This window comes from Puma concolor, chromosome B2, assembly GCF_028749965.1.
Source record: "Puma concolor isolate L17-30 chromosome B2, mPumCon1.1.hap2, whole genome shotgun sequence".
In the NCBI taxonomy this organism is placed as follows: Eukaryota; Metazoa; Chordata; class Mammalia; order Carnivora; family Felidae; genus Puma; species Puma concolor.
In genome coordinates, this window is record NC_141671.1 from 121,869,284 (window position 1) to 121,884,267 (window position 14,984).

General features: G+C 42.6%; 1 protein-coding gene, 1 long non-coding RNA gene and 3 other non-coding genes across 5 annotated transcripts; 4 read left to right on the forward strand and 1 right to left on the reverse strand.

The window, feature by feature from the left end:
• Positions 1 to 9,821: 9,821 nt before the first annotated feature.
• On the reverse strand, positions 9,822 to 10,467 carry LOC147581215 (uncharacterized). Its single transcript, XR_015250871.1, has 2 exons — positions 10,256 to 10,467; positions 9,822 to 10,130 (listed from the first exon to the last, which is right to left on the reverse strand). It is a non-coding gene; the product is annotated as an uncharacterized LOC147581215 (long non-coding RNA).
• A 230-nt stretch (positions 10,468 to 10,697) lies between these two features.
• On the forward strand, positions 10,698 to 13,464 carry RPS12 (ribosomal protein S12). Its single transcript, XM_025925202.2, has 6 exons — positions 10,698 to 10,801; positions 10,924 to 10,974; positions 11,159 to 11,275; positions 12,331 to 12,433; positions 12,859 to 12,960; positions 13,375 to 13,464. Exons 2-6 carry the CDS (start codon positions 10,961 to 10,963, stop codon positions 13,435 to 13,437), a joined length of 399 nt encoding a protein of 132 aa, XP_025780987.1. The 5' UTR covers positions 10,698 to 10,801; positions 10,924 to 10,960; the 3' UTR covers positions 13,438 to 13,464.
• On the forward strand, positions 11,503 to 11,575 carry LOC112863002 (small nucleolar RNA SNORD101). Its single transcript, XR_003223845.1, has one exon. It is a non-coding gene; the product is annotated as a small nucleolar RNA SNORD101 (small nucleolar RNA).
• LOC112863017 (small nucleolar RNA SNORD100) lies at positions 12,690 to 12,766 on the forward strand. Its single transcript, XR_003223857.1, has one exon. It is a non-coding gene; the product is annotated as a small nucleolar RNA SNORD100 (small nucleolar RNA).
• Positions 13,126 to 13,255, forward strand: LOC112863012 (small nucleolar RNA SNORA33). Its single transcript, XR_003223853.1, has one exon. It is a non-coding gene; the product is annotated as a small nucleolar RNA SNORA33 (small nucleolar RNA).
• Positions 13,465 to 14,984: the final 1,520 nt, after the last annotated feature.

Sequence of the window (14,984 nt, forward strand, 5' to 3'; positions counted from 1 at the left end):
TTTAAAATGAGTAAAATGTATTTCTACTAGCAGTAAGAAAGGAAGCTTATATAGGCACAGAAGAGCTACAGTGCCTGAACTGAAAGGTGCTAATGTGAACTAAGAAAATTAGTCCTCATGGGGCGCCTGAGTGGCTCAGTGGGTTAAGCTTCCGACATGGGCTCAGGTCAGTCCGACGTGGGCTCAGGCCATGATCTCACAAGTTTGTGAGCTCGAGCCCCGCGTGGGGCTCTGTGCTGACAGCTCAAGAGCTTGGATCCTGCTTCAGATTCTGTCTCTTTCTCTCTCTGCCCCTCCCCCTGCTTGCGTTCTCTCTCTCTCTCCCTCTCTCTCTCTCTCTCTCTCTCTCTCTCTCTTTCTCTCAGAAATAGATAACCATTAAGAGAAAAAAAGAAAATTGGTCCTCATCAACCCCAAACACACGGTATTTATAAAAGCAGTGCTACAGAGGAGAAAAGTCTTGAGAGAACTCTCCCAGGCCCTGAACTCGAACCCCTTGCAGAGGAAGAAGAATCTCTAACCTGAACCCCACCCTCAGGCCCCAGCCCTTTTGAATCTCTCTGAAACAAACCGAGCTAAAGCCAATTCAATCGTGGGTAAAGGGGACAGGACCCACGCCACCGAGGGGTGTCCGTCCGCACTGCTCTCGGTCACCTCCAGGTGAGTGGTTGTAATCCCTTAAATCATACGTGAGTAAACTTGAAATGAATTGACTGGATTAACTGATGTGAAGCACCCAGAGTAGAAAAATATTTGCAAGAATTATGGTGAATGTCGAGGAAGCATAGCTGGGAGTACACCTGTCGAGGCAGATGACCTGAGTTCCAATACAAGGCACTTACTTTCTGTTGGTGACTTTGGAGGACATGGTCAATTTCTCCACGTGCACAATTGGGGCACTGATGCCTGGCTTGTGGGTGGCTGTGAGCACTGGTGATAAGGTCTGTAAAGTGCTTGGAGCTGGACCACAAAAGCCGCCACCTTACTGTCACCAGCACAACACTCCCTGCTCGCACCACACCCCACCTACACACACACTGAGGCTTCACTTATCTTCACCTTATTTACTACTTGGGAAGAGCTAACTATCTGGGAAATTCTTGATTTGGGGCCAAGATAAAATTTAAAAGACTATCCAATTACCACCTTGTTCCAGGCATGGTGAATTTAAAGATGAGTAAGCCCCAACCAGCCTCAAGTAGCATATTTCCATCTAGCAGGTAAAACAGACATCTATTAATAATTTCTTATGATACAATGAACTCTGTAATAGAAGCATATTGGCAGAACTATTTACTTTGGCTCAACCAGTCCAGGGTGGCTTCCTGAGGAAGAGAGGTTACCTTGGGTCTTGAAGTTTGTGCAAAAATTCCTGGGTAGGTAAGGAGAGCCTCAGAGCCATACTAAACAGAAGGATTAGCATTAGCAAGGTTCCTTCCAGTGGCTTTCTAGAATCTTTATGATCTAACCCCTGCTGGCTTCTCCAATCTATGTTCTCTCTCCAATCTAACACCAAACTGTAAAGGAGATTTTTTTTTTTTTTGCATTTTTTTTTTTGATGATTACATTTCCTTTTTTGTTCTCTTTCCAGACTGGCCCTCTTATTTATTTATTCTCTTCTACTTTTGATCTCTTACTGTTCTTGGTCCACCTGATAGGAGTTTCCCCCTACTTTATCTTCCAGTCTTTCAGCTGGATTTTTCATTTCTGTTGCCATTTATTTCTCTCTCCATTCCTTTTCCTCTCCCCTCCATCAGCAATCATTTTTGTATCCTTTAAGATTTTATTTTTAAGTAATTTCTACACCCTACATGGAGATTGAATTTACAACCTGAGATTGAGAGTCCCATGCTCTACCGACTGAGCCAGCCAGGTACCCCATTCTTGTATGTTTAATGCAGCTCTTTTTTGTTGGTATATATTTTCACAAAATGTGTATTTTTTTTTAATTTTTAAAAATGTTTATTTATTTTTGAGAGAGACAGAGTGGGAGCGGGGGAGGGGCAGAGAGCGAGGGAGACACAGAATTTGAAGCAGGCTCCAGGCTCCGAGCTGTCAGCACCAAGCCCGACGCGGGGCTCGAACCCATAAACCGTGAGATCATGACCTGAACCAAAGTCAGACACCCAACCGACTGAGCCACCCAGGCACCCCCCATAAAATGTGTATTCTTATTTTGCATCCGTCTACCTTTCATTTATATAAAGTGTATTGTCGCATATATTCATATTCCTAACTTTCTCCCCACTTCTAATCTCTACTTCCTACCTTCCCTCCACACGGTCAGTATTACAGGTTAACATATTATCATATTAGTGTTCCGTGGTTGCTGTCACAAATTACTACAAACTTGGTGGCTTAAAACAACAACACAGTCCTGTAGGCCAGAAGTTCAACACTAATTTCGCTGAGCCAAAGTCCAAAATGCTCTCATCTCAATACCTTTAACTGAATCACATCTGCATGGACTTTTTTTTTTTTTTTTTTTTTTTTTTTTTTTTTTTACAAATGCGGTAACATTTACAAGTTCCAGAGATTAAGATGCGGACACATCTTTGGGAGCCATTTATTAGTCTACCACAAGTATCCACTCACATTTTTTTTATACTCGTCATAAACATATGGACACATATGGAACCTTTTTTTTTTTTTTTTTTTTTTTTTTTTACAAACTAAAATGGAGTATTTTATTCCATTGGAATGCTATTCCCCCAGATAAATTCATTCTTCGAGGATCTTTTTATTGGATATAGAAGTATGAGGAGAAAGTTGTTATCTTTTAGCCTCTTCAGGACATGTTTCTACTGCTTTCAGTCCCCATAATTTCTCAAGAGAAATCGGTATAATTTTGCATGTTACGTACCTTTTTCTTTTCCTGGCTGCTTTTTGGAATTTTCTCTTTGAGTTTCAGTAGTTCCCCTATATGTGTCTATTTGTATTTATACTTCTTGGGGTTCACTGAGCTTCTTGAATCTGTAAATGTGTGTTTCATAAAATTTGGGAAGGTTTGGGTCATTACTTTTTCAAATGTTTTTGTCTGTCTCATTCTTTTGCCTCCTGGAACTCCAATTGCATATGTGTTAGAAATATGCATTTAGTTATATACATGTTAGCCTTTCAGATTTTGTCCCACAGATCATTACAGCTGTATTTAGTTTTTCTCTCTGTTCTTCAAGTTGGATGATTTCAGACTGATCTAGCTGAAAATTCATGGAGTCCTGCTTTTGTCATCTTCAGTCGACTGCTAGCCCTTTCAGTAAATGTCTCACATGTTATTTTTCAATTCTCAAATTTCTATTTGATCCTCTTTTGTAGTTTATACTTTTCCTATTTGCTCATTCACTGTGAAAATTATTATTTTTTTACATTCTGGAGCACCTTTTTAATAGATGCTTTAAAATGCTTGTCTGATATTTTAACATTTGGGTTATTTTGTTTGGTTGGTTGTTTTTGCTCTGTGCCAGCACAAAGCCCAACGTGGGATGTGAACTCTCAACCCTGAGATCAAGACCTGAGCTGATATCAAGAGTCAGACACATAACCGACCGAGCCACCCAGGTGCCCTGGCATTTTGATTATTTTGGATTCAGTCTCCATATTGCCTTTTTTCTTATGTATGAGTCATATTTTCCTGTTTCTTAGTATATATAATAACTTTGTATCATAGCAAGGACATCATGAGTAATATGTCACAGGGACTCTGGATTCTGTTGTATTCTTTCCAATAATATTGATTTTTTAAAAAATTTCACTAAGAGTTCACCTGCCTTGACTCAAACCTTGTATCTGTTTCCCTAGTGGGAAGCAGCTGAAATTGTCATGCATTTTGTTTGTCCCTGGCTGCGATGCTAGGAGTCTGCCCCATGCATGTATAGTTCAAAAGCCAGCCAGAGATTTAGGCAGAATATTGGCCTCCACCTTTCTGAGTCTCTCTGGGATTTTCCCCTCCTCTCCATTTCCAGTAGCTGTGGTTGTTCTAAACTCCGCCCTCTGGGTTTTCAGGAAGTAAAACTGACAAATCTGGGCTATTAGTTGCCCCATAGGGCACTGACTGGGTCTGCCCTTATACTAGAAGCCATAAAAAAGGGAATTTAGCCACCGCTATTCTTTTTTTCAAGTGTTGATCACCACGATCCTCACCACCCCCCACCCCCCCCACCCCAGTTCTGTCTACCTTTGGTTACTGCTCAGTGTCTTTAGGTAGCTGTTTAAAAAAATTTTAGGCTTACGTTTGTTATCTGCAAGATGGTTAGTCTTGCAGAACCTCCTAGTAGTTATGCTGTATTTTATTAAGCTAATAACCTGTGATGTATTGGGTGAAAAATCTCCCATACAGTCAGTTCGTTTGAAAAGCACTGCCTTTGAGACTTTTCATGAGTTCTTAGAACCAAGATCCCTAGAAGCACCCTGTGTCTGGCATTCCTCAAATCTGATTGCTCAGCAAACCCTTTAATTCTCTGAGCCATCCAAAAGCTTACCAGTAAATTCATTTTTTTTTTTTTAACGTTGGCCATAGGTCATTCGGTTGTACCCAAATTACCATAATTGGTACAGTATTATCCAAATTTTCTACAATGAACATGCTTTCTTGTCCTAATACAGAAACAACAACAACAACAACAACAACAACAACCAATGACCGTCATTTACAAATAAAGACATCATCTATAACTTGGATACAGAGGAGGGAAGCTGGCATCAGCTATAGCTCAGTGTCATGTCATGAAGTCATATGATTTCAGAAAATGAATACAGCAGACCACATAAACGTTCGACATTTGTTCGAAGTTAAATTATTGTTTCAAGATGATGACATAGAATGTCCAAACCAAAAGTCTTAAGAACATCTCATTCTATTACATTTTGCAGCTGAGGTACTTGAGGATCAGAGGCTAAAAGTATTTTGATCAAAGCTACAGACTCAGAAAATGATAGAGAGGAGAATCAGGGTCTGCTCTCTCGGCCACTACTCTTTTTCATTTATAAATTACCTGTGTTGCTGGGTACATAATTAGATTATTCATAAACTTTAAGTATTATCTCTATTTATCTTCCTATGTTTAGTTTCCATAATCCTGCATCAGCACTGTAGCAAGCAGCTATAGCACCCAAACAACTCTGGGGAACAATAAAAATAAGGACTGAGGGGCGCCTGGGTGGCGCAGTCGGTTAAGCGTCTGACTTCAGCCAGGTCACGATCTCGCGGTCCGTGAGTTCGAGCCCCACGTCAGGCTCTGGGCTGATGGCTCGGAGCCTGGAGCCTGTTTCCGATTCTGTGTCTCCCTCTCTCTCTGCCCCTCCCCCGTTCATGCTCTGTCTCTCTCTGTCCCAAAATAAATAAAAAAAAAAAAAAATAAGGACTGAGAAAACATTCTTAGTAACACTTAGGAAAAGGTCGATGAGAATCACACAAAACCTTCCAAGTATACAACCTAGTGACATAGGCTTCCTAGTTAGCATTTCAATCACCTCACCCCCTTCTCCCCTATCACCATTTCCCCCCTTAATAAACTAGGTTTTCCAATTAAAGGCCTCACAGATTAACTTTACAAGCTACTACCTACAGTCTTTATGAATTCATTCCATTCTTACTCGTCTAGTTCCTTATTTTCTTTCTTATTCTCTTCCCTCTTGCCAACCTTTCTTTCTCCTTTGATTTTACCCTTGATATGCTGGGATTCTATCTTCTTTGGCCCAAACCTCTCTTCCGCTACAACTAATTTTCTGCAGTATGTTCAAAACCATATGCTATGTAAGCCAAGACTAGACCTATATGTTCCCGAGCTGCCGCGGGATGATGGTTCCTGAGTTTTCTCCTATTTCTTAGCTCCTGTTTCCATCCTTTGGGCTTTTTTTTCTAGCCCCAAAGGTGGGGACATTTTTAAAGTTTTCAAATTAATAGCGGTTTCCTGGGATGCCCAAAGCCTCCAGCTAAGTCCTAAGAGATGTTAATTTACGCCTGTAGTTCTCCACATGGCTTTCTTTTAGGTATGTCGTCTACACAGTTGCTTCTTGAAACTTATTTCATTCGATGTGTTCATTTCAGGACACATCAGTTTAGTGATTCCAACACACAAATCATTCTACTAAGCTCTGTGTGGTTTAGGACAGGAGAAAGTAATAGTTAAGAACCTTTCCATATACAGTTATTTTCATATGAAGTTCTCGATAATAACTATAGGGGTAAACACTTTAAGCAACCATTCCATGTAATCCTCGTAACAATATCACAGTATTATCACAATTTGGCTGGCTCAGAAAGTAAGTAATTTGCCCAAGGCTACAAAGTGAGCTGAAATTTGGACTCTGCTCAGCTAGCTGGTCCCCACCTCTCCAAGATGTAAAATCTTTAATGTACCCTGGTCCAGCTTCTCTTCCCAGCTCTGGTTTTCCAAGTAAGCTTGTTGAAGTTCAACTCCAAGATCTTTTCTAGCATTTAATCTGTCCTACATCTCTTCCTTCTTTGACATCTGTTACAGGCTGAATTGTGTTCCCTCAGAATACACATGTTCAAGTCCTAATCACGTCAAGACCCTATTTGGAAATAGGGCTGTTCTAGATGTAATTTGTTAAGATGAGGTCATACTAGAATAGGGTGAGCCCTTAATTCAAGATAACTAGTAGCCTTAAAAAAATGAAAAATTGGGGGGCACCCAGGTGGCTCAGTCGGTTAAGCATCTGACTCTTAATCTCAGTCCAGGTCTTGATCCCAGGGTCGTGAGTTCAAGCCATGCATTGGGCTCCACACTAGGTATGAAGCCTACTTTGAAAAACAAAAGAAAAATTTGGACACAGACATAGATAAGGAGACCATCACGTGAATACTGGTGTTTCATACTGCCATAGCAGAACACCAAGATTTCTGGCAAGCCTCCAGAACCCAGGAGAAAGGCATGAACAGATTCCCCCTCACAGCTTTAGAAGGAGGCAACCCTGGAGACACCCGATTTCAGACCGCTTGCCTTCAGAACTGTGAGATAATAGCTTTCTGTTAAGTCACCCAGCTTTCGATATTTTGTTATGGCAGCTGTAGCAAACTAATGCATCTACACCTAGATCAAGAACCTAAATTTCTACTGCCCTCTTTTTCTGCCTAAAACTGCAATATTCCCTTTCTCCGTCTGTCCAACTTTTTAGCATGATGAAGTAGAACCAGTCACATTGTTCCCAACTTGAGAGGTGAAGAGTCATCGCTGAATTCTGTGACCTCTCATCCGCATCTGGGCAATCATTCTGAATGGATGTAGGGTTGGAAGCATGAGCTTTGAAGTCCACTGGGCTCAAATACCAGCTTCAATATTTACCAGCTGTGTGATCTTCAGCAACTCTCTGAGCTTGCTTTGTTACTTTGTTAACAGGGGCTAAATAGACCACTGCCACATAGGCTCTCAAGGACGATCAAGGGAGAAAATACATGATAATTTAGCACACTACTTGGCATATAGAAAGTGCTAAACAAAATTACTTATTATTGTTTATTGTTCCTAAAGCAAACTTCAGAATTTAACTTTCATGTGTATTTCAGATGCACACTGGGGTACAGTCTAGAAGTATTATAATCGGTAACTGGCCTTTAGTCTCTATGTAACCATTGTCTTCCAACTGTTGGCAATATCTAAAGTTGAAAGGAGGTAAACTTAAACAAGTGAACTAGGAGAATTTATATTAAAGTTTCCTTGAATCACCAGTGTGTCCTTTAAGCTCATTCCTGGGATTAGAAACAGCTATATTACTAGAACTTTAAAAAACAAAAAAAATTGTAGCTCTGGTTTTAAGGAGAGGGGTTTATAACTGATAGACGAGGTATTTATAAGGTGAAATATTAAGGCATAGACCCATGATATTTTAGACTACCAGCTTCTAGAAGACAGAAACCAACAACATAAGCTAAAAGGTACTTGTTTTCCCCCTAAGTAAATACATTGTTTGGAAATGATTATTTTCCCCTTTTATGTATCTTGAGTTTTTACCAAATTCTCACATTCTAAGATTTGTTTTTGGGGGCGCCTCTGTGGCTCAGTTGGTTAAGCGTCTGACTTCGGCTCAGGCTCAGGTCATTATCTCACAATCCATGAGTTCAAACCCCACATCTGGCTCTCTGCTGTCAGTGTGGAGCCCGCGTCACATCCTCCGTCCCCCCCCCCCCCCCCCCCGCCCTCGTGCACGTGCATGCATGCTCTCTCTCGAAAATACATTAAAAAAAAGATTTAGGGGCGCCTGGGTGGCTTAGTTGGTTGAGCGTGGGATTTTGGCTCAGGTCACAATCTCACAGTTCGTGGGTTCAAGCCCTTCATCGGGCTCTGTGCTGACAGCTCAGAGCCTGGAGACTGCTTCGGATTCTGTGTCTGTGCCTCTCTCTCTCTCTCTCTCTGCTCCTCCCTCACTCTCCCTGTCTTTCAAAAATGAATAAAAAGTTAAACTTTTTTTTTTTTTTTCCAATTTGGGTTTGGGGGGGAGGGGAAGACATCTAATATGAAACGTAATGCTTAGCATACTAACTTTTATTAACTTTAATTACACATTTGCTGAAACTACCGCATTCTCTTTCAAAGATACAAATGTGGTATGATAACTTCCAAAACAGCCAAGGAGACATCTGTGCCTCTGCCCTTACTCTCTCCATTTCTCTCATCTTCCCTGTTTGGGATCCTTTTAATTGTTATTGTTGTGTTTTCCCGTTTCAAATGTTGCCACAGCCTTCAATCCTTTGTCTTTCCACATCATCCCCACTCTCTGACCCCCATGCCGCTTTGTACCTTCCCTGTGGCCTTTAGGTACTCTAATCTTCAGTTCAAATCTTAATCCGGCCACAAACATGAGAGTGGCAGGAATAAATCTCATCCTTAAAAATCCTGCAGCTTTTTTTTTTTTTTTTAAGCAAAAGTTAACTAGGTAATTAAATCGCCAACTAAGTGAGCAGCATCATTTTAGGAGGAGTTATGAGTAGAAAGCAGCAGCTCAACACTTTTAAAATGGAAATTTGAAAGCACACAAAAAGCTAAAAAGGAACTATGTAAATGTATTATACTTCCAGTCTCTCCAGTCTCTCTCGGTTCTGGTTAATTCTGCCCCACACCCATGTTACCTATTTTTGTTTTCTTCACAGACTTGGGGAGTCTCACATTATCTGCTCACTGTATCCATGGTGCTGGCACTTATCAAACACCTAATAATTGCTGACAGTGATAGGCAAAAGATAGGATACAAGAGGCAGAGAGGGAAAGATTAAGACCTAAGGTCCCCGGGTAGGGAAAAACACAAGTTTTGGAACAATGCAGAGTGTAGGCCCACAGCGAACCCCCTCAGGCACAAGGGTCCTCTTAAGAATCTAACAGACACTACCCACCCCCCAGATTTCCCTCAGAAATCTGACAAAAGGCCTGACTAAAAAAACGAGACCACAACACCGTGTGACCCACCAGGAAGGGTATGGCCATAGACCACCCCTCATACAATGGAAACGAGCCAATCAGGAATGGACAACCCAGCGCCTAGTTATCAAGCCAATACGGGTAGGAGCAGAGAAAGAACCAGGGGGAAGGGAGGGCAACCAGAACCTCATAAAGCAAGTACCCTTGCCTACGGTCCTGGGCATTCACTTTCGAATGCCACCTCTCTGAAAAGAGGGCTTCCATACTTTTCTTCCTTTCTTACATTCTAATAAACTTTTGCCTGCTGCTCATTTTGTTACCACCTCTTCATTCTTCAAAGCCGCAAGACAATGATGAACCACGGGTATTGACGTAAAAAAAAATCCTGCAACAGGCTTGGGGGCTTATCAGGAAAGGAAGTTCAAAAAAAAAAAAAAAAGGCAAAAGGACTACTGACTATATGCGGCCGTATTTCATATGTTTGCGTTTTGAAATGGGGACAGGAGAATGACCAATCAATGCAAAATTCAAAATGTTGCTTCCAGTAAAAGTCAGTTTCAGGGATCTCAGATTCCACTCCTAACTCTTCCAGGTCTGTATGGCGAAATTCATGCCGGATTTCTCAAAGACTACGTTCTCTCTTTACTATATCCCGAACCCAGTTCCTGTGTCTGGCGCGTCGTAGGCGTTTTAAATGCACCTAATGAAATGCACCTACTGAATCCCGATCTGCGCGGGTTTACGAATTTCGGGAACAATCTGGCGTTAAAAACAAAACAAAACAAAACAATTTTAGAACCAACTGCATTTAGAAACTGTAACCAACCACCTAACCAGAGGTTCCACTTTAATCATACAACGCCGGTAAAGAATTTGCGGCGTACTTAGCAGTGAAGACGTGCTGGCTTTCGTTTCACAACAAAACACGCACAAAACGACACACTCGCAGACGTCTAGAGTAACTGAGAAGCGATGCGAAAGCGGGCCGTGCAGAAAGGCCCAGTTAATGGGTTCGACAGGAAATTACAAGGTACTGACTTAACGAGGAAGACAAGGAACCAGGGAGCTAAGACCACGCAGACGCGCGCTTGGCCCTTCTCGCGCTCCGTAGAAGCCACTCTCTGGGCCTCCGTAGGCCACGCCCCTGGCGAGGAAGGACGATGTGAGGCTGCCCGCGTTAGTGCCTGTTGCGCGTAACAGTGACCGGCCGCGGAGAGTCGGAAGACTAAGAGTAATCTTGCCTCGGGTTGGCCTCAATCCGGAAATAGAAATTCTCGAGTCCCGGCACCACCAGAGCCACCTCTTTCGTGAAAGGGAGTGCACATGCGCCTAGGGGGTGGGGGTCCTGGGAAGCCCTTAAATACCGTCATGCGGGCGCGCACGACCTCTTTCCCTGCCGCCGCCGAGTCGCGCGGAGGCGGAGGCTCGGGGTGAGTTGAACGGTAGTGGGGTGGTGGTTGTGGTGCATTTGGCCAGGGTTGGGCTTGCGCGGAGTTGTTTGTTCAACTGGTGTCTTAATTTCTTAACCTTTTTTTCTTTCTTTGCATTACAGTGCGGTCAAGATTCGGCTCCATCCGTAACCCACCGCCATGGCCGAGGAAGGGTGAGTACAGGGTCGGAGCCGTGGGGGCGGGGAAGGGCATGGGCAGCGAGCCTGCTGTCGGGTCTCAGGGTCAGCCGCGGCCTCCTAAGGGCGCCTGCTGTGCCTCGTTTGTGATTTTTGAGTCCCAAGCGGTCCGGTGGTGCGTGGGGAGTTTAGTGATGGTTTTGACTTGCTCCGTTTTCAGCATTGCTGCTGGAGGTGTAATGGACGTTAATACTGCTTTACAAGAGGTGCTGAAGACCGCCCTCATCCACGATGGCCTGGCACGTGGAATTCGCGAAGCTGCCAAAGCCTTAGACAAGTACGTGTATCAGTCTCAATACTGTGGGTTGTTGGAACCGGAACAAAACTGCAGCCAAGGAGAGAAAGCGTGAAGTTCATGGTGTTAGCACAAAAGTTCTGAATGGCATCCGTTCTACAGGAAACCTAGGAAAAGGTATCAGAACTCAGATCTGTGTGGCCCACCTAAAGTATGTGGGTTCGTTTGGAGTGGGGATGAGTGCTTTATTCTTAAAGCAAGACTACAGTGTTTGAATGATGACTTAAGTTGTCGGATACCCCTTCACTCTTTCTGTGAGTGAAACCTAACAGTCTGACAAACCTGTAGATTGTGGGGCTGATTTCACATTAGAGGGCAGATAGGTATCCTCGAGTGAAACTAGAGGTTTTCAAGCTAACGTTGTAGAAGCAACTGGACTCACAAACGAGTTCAGGAAGTGGTAGCCGTAGAAACCCACGTAAGTACGAAATATTCGTAAAAACGTCTGTTTAGGTTTTCAGTTATTTAAGTGGGCAAGACAACTGTATGTGTTCGCTATTGGAGTGAAGCATCCGTGCCCTTCAGGAATTTCTTACAGCTGGGTTAAATTTTAAGATCTCTTAGTTTGCCTTGGTGTAGACTGGCTTCTTGAACCCAGCGAAGTCGCACTTCGCCGGAAGCCCTTCAGGTCCTGGTGTGAAGCCCCTGCGCTGTTTGTACAATGGTAGTGCTGGGCAGTATTAAGTTTTTAGGCCGGTAGCCGGTAACGACTCTGATATCGTAGTTCGTTTCTCATACCGCCTTTTAAACGTGTAAGTGGCTCACAGGAAAGGATTTTTCTTTGGCCACAGATGGGTAAACCGGTTGTATGTGAAGTTGGTATTTTTAGGGAATCACTGCAGGCCTGGTGGTTCTAAAGACATGTGAATATATATGCTTTTTGACCGGCTTCTCAAACTGAGGCACTTGTGTTGTTCTCCAGTGGGGGTGCTGCTTGTGTTCCCCCAGTGTAGTCATTGCCAAGATAATTCTCGTAAAGGGTCGGTAGTAGTAAGCTCAGGTTCGAGTTGCGGTTTCTGTTGGATTGTGCATTTCAGGCGCCAAGCCCATCTTTGTGTGCTTGCATCCAACTGCGATGAGCCTATGTATGTCAAGTTGGTGGAGGCCCTTTGTGCTGAGCACCAGATCAACCTAATTAAGGTAAGTTGTCCATCTTTTTGAGTTGAGAGATGCTTTAGCTTCGTGAAAATACAGCCAGTTAGGGTCATGTTTGGGTTAAAGCTATTATACCAGAGCAAGTTCTGTATAAAAATGGGTCATTTCTGGTGCTGTGAAAAACATGGCTTAAACTTGGTATTTTGGGCTAGTTTATGGGAATGTTTCATTCGTGCAGAATGAATTGCTAGTTTTGGTATTGGTACAGAAAAAAGTGGCAGTGTTTCTGGGTGATTTTGGTGCTGTACATGATGACAACTGGCTCCCTCTACTGAACTGCTATGAGGAAACTGCCATGTCACCCTATCTGACTACAGCTACTGTCTCTGTTTGACTTACTGTCCTTAGTATTAATGTCTGCTAATATGGTGATCTTTTTTTTTTTCCCCCTCTTCATTCCATCCCAATAGGTTGATGACAACAAGAAACTAGGGGAATGGGTCGGCCTCTGTAAAATTGACAGGGAGGGAAAACCCCGTAAGGTGGTTGGTTGCAGTTGTGTGGTGGTTAAGGTAAGTCCGTTTTTATCTCTGGGTTGAAGGTTGTGCTGGGAAACTGCATAATTCTGTACTCCGTTTTAATTGTTACAGTCCAGAACCTCAAAGAAAAAGATGTGTGATTTTCAACATTCGGAGTCGTGTTTTCAGCTTTTCAGAAAAGGAAAATAGGCTGTAATGAAGCCGGCCAATGAATCTGCTTAGCTGAATGTGTTTCTGCAGAAATTGAAAAAACGCTGGCAATAGGAACGCCATGTTACGAGCCTTAAAGACATTGAAGTCATTAAGGTCCCTGAAAATGGCTACAAGAAATTTTAGTGATGGGAAACATTTTCATAAGACACGAACTAGTTTTGTAAAGCTTCACCATAACTAATGCTAACAAGAGTTATTAATGTTAATCAAAAAAAATTGCTTTTTATTTTTTAGGACTATGGCAAAGAGTCTCAGGCCAAGGATGTCATCGAGGAATACTTCAAATGCAAGAAATGAACAAATAAACTTGACTCTTGTTCCTCACCTGTTTTTTTTTAATTTGTATTTTATTGGGGGCAGTAAAGTAAGGTCTCTGTTAGCAAAAGACAAAAGATAATCATTGTAAAATTAGCCAAATTACTAGAAGCAAGTTATTTGTCTCTTGGTGTCTAAATGAAGGCCTACTCCAACCAGTAAGTAACTTCGGTGTTGACAACTGAAAACAGAATGACCTGAGTAAAGTTGGCTTTGCAGTGATCAGTTCGTGACAGCCAGGGCTTCTTGGGTGGGTGCACATTCACCACAACTGAGGCTAGAACAGCCTGGGACCTGGAGTAATGGGCTGAGGCTGGTCAAGGGTGGGTGTGTCTTTACAACTTGTGACAGCAGACTGAAGGTCACATAAAGTATTAAAGCTCAGAAGCAGGATACTCAAGTCACAATCTGTGGGGGGAATTAGTGATGACCCATGTATTTCAATAAGCCTGGAACGAGTTGATTATATTGGTTTGAGCGTGAATTATTAAGCTAGGTAGGATTCGTGGAAATGTCATCACAATTTCATGTAAATTGGGTATACTTTTGAGTTTATCTTCTATAGTTTCCCAGTATTGCCATGCAGTTACGGGAGCACATGTGAAACAACTGGAGCCAGATGGGTTTGTAAGTTTAGGAGACAAGCAGGGGAGGGCAGAAAATCCCTTGCAGGCTCTGCACTGTTGGGCTCTAAGCCACCCAGGTGCTCCAGGTGTGTTGAATGCTCAGTTGTATGGTGTTCTTCCGCATGTTGGGAATTTACAGGGTTAAGCCCTTGTCTAAGATCTACTTTTAAGTTTTGTAGCCATCTCGGGTATAGCTGAAGGCTAGTTGTCCTCCATGTGGTAACTACAGTGGTGGAGTGAATGGCCTCAAATGAAATTTGAGCTAATTATAACTCACAAAGCATCATGGGTAGTTCGCTTAGATAATGTAGCATGGGGTCAATCTGCTAACATTAAAGCAACCAGACCCAGCTGGTATTTAAGGGGATGGGTTTGTATTTACTTTGAATTCTGGTATATGCCAACATCTGAAACACTTATTCTGTACCTGGCACTGTTGGAGCTGTTGATGCAGTAGGAAAAACCCCATCTTTCAAATACTAGGTTTGGTGGTTTATGTGAAATGTAGTTAGTGTGAGGGAAAACGGCTGTGAGTATAGAGCTTTGCGTTTGATTTTTTCGCTGATGCTAATCTGAATATTCCCTCCCACTGGCTTGTTAGCATTTTTTTTTTTTTTTTTGGATTACCAGATTTACTGTTCCTTCAGCTGCAAAACATAGTCAAATCTCTTAAGGAATATTCTACCCTTGATCCTACATCTTCCTCTAAGTACTACCTTAGTATGGCACTTCTTCAAAATCCTACCAGAGATGGTTTCCATCCTCTTACTCTACTTCATTCTCTTTTTTTGTCTTCTGTCAGGTAAAATGTCAGTGTAGTCACCAAGACCTCTTTCTGGTCAAATCCAGTAGCATCACAGCCTTCCTCTTTACCTCTTGGTGGCATTTTCTAGAATAATTTTG